Source organism: Dendrobium catenatum, unplaced genomic scaffold (assembly GCF_001605985.2).
Source record: "Dendrobium catenatum unplaced genomic scaffold, ASM160598v2 fragScaff_scaffold_1570, whole genome shotgun sequence".
Classification (NCBI taxonomy): domain Eukaryota; kingdom Viridiplantae; phylum Streptophyta; class Magnoliopsida; order Asparagales; family Orchidaceae; genus Dendrobium; species Dendrobium catenatum.
In genome coordinates, this window is record NW_021320032.1 from 347666 (window position 1) to 357527 (window position 9862).

General features: G+C 32.5%; 1 protein-coding gene across 1 annotated transcript; it reads right to left on the minus strand.

Annotated features, from left to right (window-relative positions):
* Positions 1-5309: 5309 nt before the first annotated feature.
* On the minus strand, positions 5310-9199 carry LOC110093352 (F-box protein At2g05970-like). The gene is made up of 2 exons (XM_020818205.1): positions 9010-9199; positions 5310-6598 (listed from the first exon to the last, which is right to left on the minus strand). Exons 1-2 carry the CDS (start codon positions 9197-9199, stop codon positions 5310-5312), a joined length of 1479 nt encoding a protein of 492 aa, XP_020673864.1.
* Positions 9200-9862: the final 663 nt, after the last annotated feature.

The window sequence follows — 9862 nt, forward strand, 5'->3', positions numbered from 1 at the left end:
TCATTTTGTTTCAAAGAGCTATTTTTTTTACGGAGGTGAGGATGTTTTCGAAAGCATTCATTCATTCCATGCCCATGCATCTTGCAAAATGAACCAAAAATAGGTAAATTTTCAAATTCTACTTTTTGGAAATACCCCTTAACTTTTGAACCAATCCATATTTCTATAGGATGTTACTTGGGGACATCAAGTTCAACTAAAACCCTAGAAACAACAGTAGTTGCTTGATCAGTTTGTAACAGCCTCCCAAAAAAAGAAGCCATACCAAAGATAATTTGACGATTAAAGAAATGAAGTCTCATATTCAAAAAAGAAATCCATACATGAGTAATAGGGGATCCTCCCTAACAACAAAATCTGGAGACCATTTAAGTAATAGCATTTGACAGGCTTGATTTATGAGTGCCACTTAAAAACATATTGATTCTTTGCATGTTACTTACCCCACATTATTTAGCATCATCAAGATTAATCATTCAAGAAGCAGGCATCAACAACTCTTTCAACCACCTTAATACCTACAACCTTGTATGTGGGATTTCATTAGCAAGGGATAAACTAAAGCCACTGCAAAAAGTTAGTGGAATTATATCATGAGAAGGGAAGATAAGAAATAGAACCATATAATTGAGAGATTTGCAAGTCTCTCCTTCGTGAGCAATTGATCATACTACTTAAAAATCTTGCATGATTCTTAGCTATTACTATTCATTTTCAATTCCCTATCTTCTAGAAGTTGGACATTTCCTTAGAAATTAATCTAATCGAAACACTTAACATTTATACTACTCTAAGCTAAAACCATAGTTTATCCTCAAATGGCCAATAATAAGATAAAAACAATATAAAATCTCTCTCGATCAATAACAATATATAAATAATATGAAATATTATGTATTAATAAATAATTTAGGTTTAATGCCATAGCTTTATAAAAAGATGCATGGCATGAAAATCTAAAGGAAGAATTTTTTAGACTAGATATTTTACGTGAAATACTTTGAAAAGAAAAAAAATTGTAGGGCTTGACTCTTTTGAAATAATCTAATATGCACTTAAAGTTATAAAAGATAGCTCTTACTCATAACTGGAGAAGATGTGATTACAAAATAGGGAATATTTGTTTGGCCTCTTATAGTTTTAGTAGAGATTTTTAGAGTAATGGAGAGTGGTGGAAATAACGAAAGGTGTCAATTTATAAAAGATGTTTTGACCAGGGTTATAAGATGGTGGTTGGTCAAGAACAATAAGACAATAATGATCAAATAAAGCTGAAAAGACTATGATAATGGAATAATGATAAAATATTGTTGATGATTGGATGATAATAGTTAGATGATCTTGGACAATCATTGTAGGATGATGGCATTCTGGCATTACATATATTAATAATAATAAATTATACTATAACTTTCTCATGAAAATATCACCATAAAAATTATACACTTTTAATTATATAAGAATGATGCATCTAAATATTATAAGATAATTATATCCCATTTTGTTAGTAAGTTGTATGTGGAGATATATGATTGTATGTAGAAAATTATTATTATTTTTGTTATGTTAGTACTTCAATAGTGAATTGTAATATTTTTTTTAGTGAAATTATCAGAAAATTTTGGAAGGAGTATGATACGATTTTATAATGCAAAGATAAAAATTTGATATTTATCATAAGCCTTTACCAATAATTGGGTCAATGGAAAAAGAGTAGTCTTTGGTCATATATAATGTGTGTTACACCCTAGAGGTTCCTTAGGCCTCATAATAGCCCCCTACAATGGATCTTCATTTGTCTCACAATGATAACTAACATGTTAGAATTTCAAATATCTTATGTGTGTTACTTGTTACTATATTGCTTCCTCGTATGTTACTTACCCCCATTATTTGCAATCACCAAGATTGATATTCTATGATGTAGGTATAAACATCATCTTGAACCACCTTAATACCTATAATAACTTGTATGTGTGAATTCATTAGAAACATATAAAATCAGACCATGCTAAAATTTGGTTGAATTATAACATGAAATAGCATGATAAAAAGAGAAAACCCTACAATTGAGTGATTTGCATGTCCCTCCTTCATGAGCAATTGGTCATACTATTTAAATTTTTTTTTGTCCTCTTCTAACCCTTTACTAATTCATTCTAAATTACCTATCTTTTAAATGGTGGATATTCACTTATTTAGAAAATTATCTAAATCAAACTCTTAACATTTATACTAACTCTAAGCTAAAACCATATTCCTTCCCCAAATCACAAAGAGGAGTAGTTCGCCACCTTAATACCTACTTTTTTTTGTCCTCTTCTAACCCTTTACACATCACAAAAAGGAGTAGTTTGCCACACTTTCTAGTTACTTTATGCAGCCACCACCACCTCCTCCTCCTTCAGATGATTAGGGGCCATCTTTCTATTAGTTTATTTTCGTGATATTGTATTTTCCTTATTTTAGTCTTCTCCTCTGTTAAAGTGGTTTTTTTTCTTCTTTTTTCCCTCCTCCTTTTTGTGATGTCAAAAGGGGGAGTAGTTGTACTAGTTTGTGATGTTCTATTCTATTTTCATTATTCTAGTTTGATATATGTTTATGTTAGTTAGTTGAACTATTTAAACTGTGTTGGTTTCTTCACTTGCTTCTTTTAAAACCGTTTTGAAATGCTTTAATTATTTGTTGTGTTTGTCATCATAAAAAAGGGGGAGATTGTTGCGAATCTATTTTTTTAGGAAATATATATTTTGATGATAGCAAATACTTCTATTTCTCTATGACTGCTTTGTCTACTATTATTTCAGGTCGATAAGATCAAATTGCAATTTGAACCAGCTCAAAATTGGGTAGACTAGGTCTGAGTCAATTTGTAAACTTTTCTCTTTTTTGAGTATATTATAAACGATATGGTTCCTGATGCTAAGTAACCTTGCACACACACATTTGGGAAAATTTCTGACTGATTTTTAGAGTTTTCTATTTTTACTCACATCATCCGGGACGATCCAAAATTATCCTAGACGAATAGTTAAAAGTAAAACCCTAATTAGGGCATCCTAGTTAAGGTAGCTGTCATTAAGTACATCGTCCCAGACGATGTTAACATTATCCTGGATGATATGCTCAAATCAGAAAGAATCAGCTGCTAGTTTTATTTAGGCAGGTTATATTTTTGGGCATCGTCTAGGACGTCATCCTGGACGATGAAGCACAATTATGCCGAAATTAATCTGGTAATTAAGGAAAGCTATTAAGATTTAATTTGCCGACATTATCATCCTAGATGATCTTAGGATTATACGGGACGATCATATAATCAAACCTTAGATTCCTCCTATACTACTATTGCAATGTTCTAGACGATATATGATGTTTTGTGCTAATCGTCTAGGACGATCGTGAGATCGGCCTAGACGATCAAGCTATTTTTCCTTCATCCAGACATCCATACAGGGCAATGTTCCAGATGTAATTAGTTGAATTGAACTAATCATACAGGACGATATACTATCATTCTAGATGATATGAATAAATTTCCATCTGATCATCCCGGATCGTCCTGGCTAATTGAGCTGATTTTATACTGATAATACAGGATGATCAACTGATCATCCTGGACGATAAAGTCAATTTTTGGCAATTAAGAGCTATTGCAAAGCTCTTCTATAAAGACCACTTGTTTACACAAGGAGAGCATCTTTTGCTGCTGTCTTGACCTTAGAAAGCATAGAGGAGAAGGGGAGAGAGAGAGGATCTTGTGAGGGGGAGTTTGCGAGAGGTTTCATAAAGGTTGATCCAAGCAAGGATCCAAGTCATCTTCTTCGATCTTTGTCCCTTATCCTTGGGGGTTCAAGGGAGGTCTACTTCAGCAATATATCAAGATTCTTTGCCTGTTTTAGAAGGAAGCAAATGGAGTCAGGTTCTATGCCTCACCGGTGTTGGTGGAAATGAGATTTTGTAAAGGCTTATCCACCTTATTGTGGGAGAAAAAGGAGAATCATTGAGTTTAGTGCAATACCTGGAGGGCACCTACTGGGAGTGGACGTAGCTCGAGTTGACGAAACCATTATAAATCTCTGTGTTCTTTACTATTATTTTTTTCGCATTTAATTTTTGCACTTTGATTTTTGTTATGGAGAACTTTGGTTTGTGTTTTGAGTTTAATTGAAAGGATTTTTTTAAATATCAATTCATCTCTCCCCCCGCCCCCCCTTAGTTAGCCTTGGGCTCGTTCATAAGGGCTTAACATCCCTAACGAATTTTCATCCATAGCACTTCTCTTTGAACTTTGTCTTATGCTTTCTCTAAATCAACACCAAAGGCATTCATGGAGATTAAAAGGAATGAATAGTAAACATTTTATCCCATTATAGAAAAATGAGTATGGAGATTAAAAAAAAAAAACTAAAGAGATGTGTGGAGATCACCTTTGGCTAAGGTGGGTGGGTAAAAATCAGCTACGTTGATCGGTCGGTGAGGCTACGATAGAAGGTCATGACTTCTCTGGACAAATCGAACGAGCCATGCAACCATGTTAGGGTGAATTTGGGTGAGTGTGGGTGTTCCTTTAACAAACCAAAAAAACCAAGCGAAGAAATGATGAGAAAGAGGGGGGGGATATATATATATATATATATATATATTCCTTTAGTAATAGAACCATTTCTTAGAACATAGAACCATCCATGAATTTTTTCAATTTAAATCTACATTAAGTGATACAGTAGTGACTAGTTAATTTTTTTATAGTGTAAAGTTTCCTTATTTACATACAAAATATCCATATGCTTCAAGCAACGGAGTTAGCAATGACAGATTTTTTTCGTTAAATCTTTTTTCCTTGAAATCCTTGATTCCTTTTAAAATAATAGTTGAGCTAATATTTATTAATATTTCCTTACAAAGATGTGTTTACCTATTTCCTCACAGAAGACTTATTCTAAAAAAAAATTCAAGGCATAGAATTTATGAGTATATATAATTTTGGGAGAATTTTCTCTCATTCCTTTCATATAAACATTATTTTTTTTCATTTCATGTAGTTGTTTTTTATGTAATCTACTCCAAATTGTTATTTATGTTAAAAAAGAAGCAGATTCTACTTGCTAACATGATCACTAAAAGACTCAATTGTGAGCTAACTTTATTAATATCTTTTCTTCAAATCAAATATAAAAAGGTAAGAACATATTTAAATATAAAATCTACTCAATATTACATAATAAATTTCCCAATAAATACTAAAAATAGACTTATAATCCAAAAATATTCATATTACATGCTTACCAAATATTAAGATATTCAATTTATGAAAGTGATGGTGTAAACCATATTGATGGAGGCCAATTAGTCTGTGAATAAGGGTGAAGGATATACTGAATGCGATCATTATAAAGATCAAAAAGTCCAACATCACATTCAACATCACCTGGAAACATGTTGCTCAAATGATCGGCAAAATATATGCAATTTGGTTTAATTCCAGTAGCAACTGTGTGATGCAAGGAAAATGTCTGATTACAACCCACAAAAATGGAGTATTCCCCCAACTCATTGATAGGGATCCATTGAGAGTATGAAGAAGTGGAAGAAGAAGAAGTAGAAGAAATAACAGCTGGCACAAACTTGAAAATAGAGATACTCATCGTCTTTGCGTAACGGTGACTATCAAGAGTAATATCAATCACCCTCTCTATTCTTAGAAGAGTTCCTGACATAAAGGCAATATAGTATATAAAATCAAGGTTTCCGGTGTGATAGTATGGGTTAGGCATATTCGGGCAGATCAATTCAACATTTTGTCCATTGAGGTCAAATGAAAGCACCATAGAAAAATTTGTGATTGCATAAAATCTTTGATTATTTTCATGATAGCAAGCATCTTCAAATTGCTCCTCTTCCTCCGTGTTATAAGGAGATAATTGTGGCCCGAGAACCCAAGTCAGATCTTCTGACCTTGCCAAAGCAAGCGCTTTTGTAATGCCAAATATAACTACAACAGTTCTAGAGGAGTCATTAGAGGAGAAAATGATCTTATGAAAAAACATATCACGTAAGTCATAAGGTGTAAAGTCTAAGAAAATTTCATTGTAATAAATCCTGATGGAGCCGTCAGGGGCATATTGTGGCTCGATCAAGGTGAAAAGTGATGGGAGCGATATTTCAGCCTTCGTTATAGGGTTGAAGAGTCGAGGTTGTAGATCTATTTTGTCAAGGGTCACAAGCCATCCATCCTTGGAGCCAAAACAACGGCGGCCAAAGGTGTTGCTACCGATGGAGGAGAAACGATGATGGAAGCTGACGATAGCTTCTTCTCTTTCTATGGTTAGTTCGCAGAAGGTGAGTGTGCCGGAGGCCTCTCCAACATCATTTGAAAGGAGCAACCATGTTGAGGGACGACATTGAAATCCAAGGAGTGCATAGTTGGCAAGAGTGAAATTCCATGAGGTGCAAACAATAGATAATCGGACTAAGTCTACAATGGACAAGTGTGATGAGATGCAACGAAGGAGATCTATGGGGAGATCATACCATGCCATAATATTAATGTACTTGAGGTCGCCAATGTAGGAAAGAGCTGCAGTGCCTTCCAACACTACCACGATCAGACAAAAATTAATAAGAATTGAAATCAAATATGCAATCTTTGTTAGAGATGTAAATATGTGGAATAGAATATGTATTTGTGGTAAATATTCAAGTGCATTAATTTTCCTTCTCATTTGCAGATAATGAAATTGGCCAACTAGCATTGTCCATAAATAGAATAGGGTGCAAAATTCATGTCCTAAAAATTAAATTTATTATTTAATATTTATTTTTAAATTTAAATTTAACTTTTATTGTATGTAGTTTTTTAGGAGATAGAACGAGACTATTTGTGTCAAAATTTGGCATTATTTTAAGAGGTCTCAAAACGATTATTCTTAGATATAAAAATGAGTGGAAGATGAGAAAACACATATTATATATATGTTACCTCAGACAAAGGTATTTATTTACAATAGTTATATTATTTCATTTTATAAAATGAATTTGATGTCTTTCATTAGGTTGGAAAAAGTTTATTTTTAATAATATTATAAATTAATAATTTTTTTGATCAATTTAGTTCATATAATAAAAGTATATATCAATTACATGAAATTTCTTATTTTAGTAAAATGGGATCCATTCACTCATTTTGATTAAAAGAGATCCCACTGCATATCATTGGGTAATAGATGGAAGGAATAATGACATAAAAATTAGGGAAAGTAGGTCATCATCACCAATTAATTGATAGACAAAATACAAAAGTAAAATAAAGCATGTATGGTGCATGTACATTTCCTTTGTTAGAAAGTAATCAAAAAGATTGGAAAAGAAATTCCATTTTTCTTTTCTACCCTTCTCCTTCCTCCCTCCTCACCATTAGAGTTTAAACAAAGCTTCTTCTCTTTTAGAATCTCTCTTATTCTTAGAGACGATGATAGTGGAAGCGTTCATGATTGATTTCTTGGAAGCTTTACTGTAATCCTAAGAGGATCAAGAACATTAATGGCATCCATGGAGAACCATTATAGTTGAAAAAATATATTAAAAAATAGTCATATTCATTATACTTGTAAATGCATTACATGTATATATTGTATAATAATTAAATATCATTATGCTTATGGTTCTTTATGATTTCAAAATAGAAATATTTGGATCAAATTCTCTTCATCAATCAGATATTTAAATAAATGTGCAAAAGCATGACCTTTTGAGAGCCTTCAAAACTATTTGAATTCTTTTTGTTCTTTAATTTGAATACTTTTCAACAATATGTGATCTATTTTATATGTTTATATTATGCATTTGTTTGAGGGTTTGATTATTTAAAATGCATTCTAAAATAAAATGGATTTGGGCTTACTGCTTTATTATTTCATCCATCACAAAGATTGTCAAAAAATTAGACTCTTAACCACAACTTTCGTATGCCGTATATGGGATCGTTCAATCTCAGGTTGATGATTCTCCTTAGCAACACAAACCATAGTATTTAAAATGGACTGATAATTCAAAAATATTTAGATTACACGCTTAACAAAGATTAAGATATACAATTTATGAAAGTGATGGTTTAAACCAAATTGAAGGGGGCCAGATTGTGAATCCGAGTTAAGAAAATATTGAAATTGTTCACTATGAAGATCAAAAAGCCTTGCATCTCGATCAATGTACTTTGATAACATGTCATTCAAATGATCTGCAAAGTATATACGATTTGGTCTAATACCGAGAGAAAGAGTGTGATGCAAGGAAAAAGTTTGATTTATACCCACAAACAAGGAGAAACCCCTTAGATCCTTAACAAGGATTGAATGAGAGGAAGAATAAGAATTGACAACAATCGACACAAATTTGGAAACAAATATACCCACTATCTTTTCTTTCCAACTATTATCTATCTTCCTTTCAGTATTATCGATCACCCTCTCTAGTTTTAGAAGTGCTCCTAACAAAAAAGCTATATAGTACATGTAATCAAAGTTTTTGGAGTGCAAGCATGGGTTTTACTTTGCCGGGCAGATCAATTCAACATTTTTTCTATTGAGGTCAAGAGCCAATACCATCGAAAAATGTGTGATTTTGTAAAATTTTTTATCTTCTTGATGATTTAAACATCCTCAAATTGCTCCACGTGCATCATGGTGTAAAGAGCCAACTACGGGCAAAGAACCCATGTTTGATCTCCTGGCTTTGCCAAAGACAGAGATTCTGTACGTCCATATATAACAATAACAGTTCCTAATAAGTCATTAGAAGAGATAATGAACTTCTAAAAATATATATTACGTAAGCATCCTCATCTGTGATAAAGTATGAGTAAATTTCATCACACAAAAAAATTGGAATTGTTGGGGCAAAATTGGGGCTTTATCATATGCCCTTGATCTTTAGGGATGGTGAAAATAGATGGGAAGGGAGTGATATTTCAGCCTTTGTGAGAGGGTTAAAGAGGCGAGGCTACAGAACTTCTTGGAACCAAAGCAGCGATGACTGGTGTTGTAACTACTAAGGGAGGAGAAGCGATGATGGAAACTGACACTGACCTCTTCTTCTTTGATTGTAAAGTCATGGAAGATGAGTGTGTTGGAGGCCTCTCCAGCTTCACTGGAAAGAAGTAGCCATGGCGAGGGATGCCATTGAATTCCATTGGGTACATCGTTGGAAAGAACATAATTCCATGAGGTGAAGACAATGGAGAATCGTAGCTAGTCTACAATGGGCAATTGTGATGCGATGCAATGGAGGAGATCTGTTGGGAGATCAGACCATGAAAAAATATTATTGTATATGTGGTGGCAAATAGATGAGGAAAGGAGCTTGAATGCCTTATGCAATCTTTGTTAGATATATATAACATAGCTCCCAAGTGGACCTAACAAAAAATAGCGGGAATAAAATAAGCATTTGTTGCTTTTTTTTTGGGAATATTTTGTGGTTCATATTCAAATGCTTCAATTTTTCTTCCTATTTGTGGCTAAAAAAAAGTTCAACAGGCCATTATCCATAAATAGAATAGGGCATATAACATAATTATTTCTTTAAATAACAAATCTTAGATTTAAAATTTTTAAAATAAGCTCTTTGAGCCAATCACTTTGCTAGATTTAATTTTTGATTAAGCATTTTGAAAAAACTCAAGTATAAAATTTTAAATTTATTAAATTAAAAAATCTTTATTTTTATTTATATAAGAAAAATAAATGTCATTGTATACGGCTTATTGAAAGATCAAATAAGACTTTATGTCAAAATTTGATGTCATTTGAAGAGTTCTTTGAAAAATTTGGAGTTCTTTGAAATATATATATATATATATATA

Bases quoted from the DNA above. Each gene is read 5' to 3' on its own strand.
- LOC110093352 (XM_020818205.1), bottom strand. From the start codon at position 9,199: ATGTACCCAATGGAATTCAATGGCATCCCTCGCCATGGCTACTTCTTT. The intron at 6,599-9,009 runs GTTCTGTAGCCT...TGATCGTGGTAG, and splicing joins CGCTGCTTTGGTTCCAAGAA to TGTTGGAAGGCACTGCAGCT.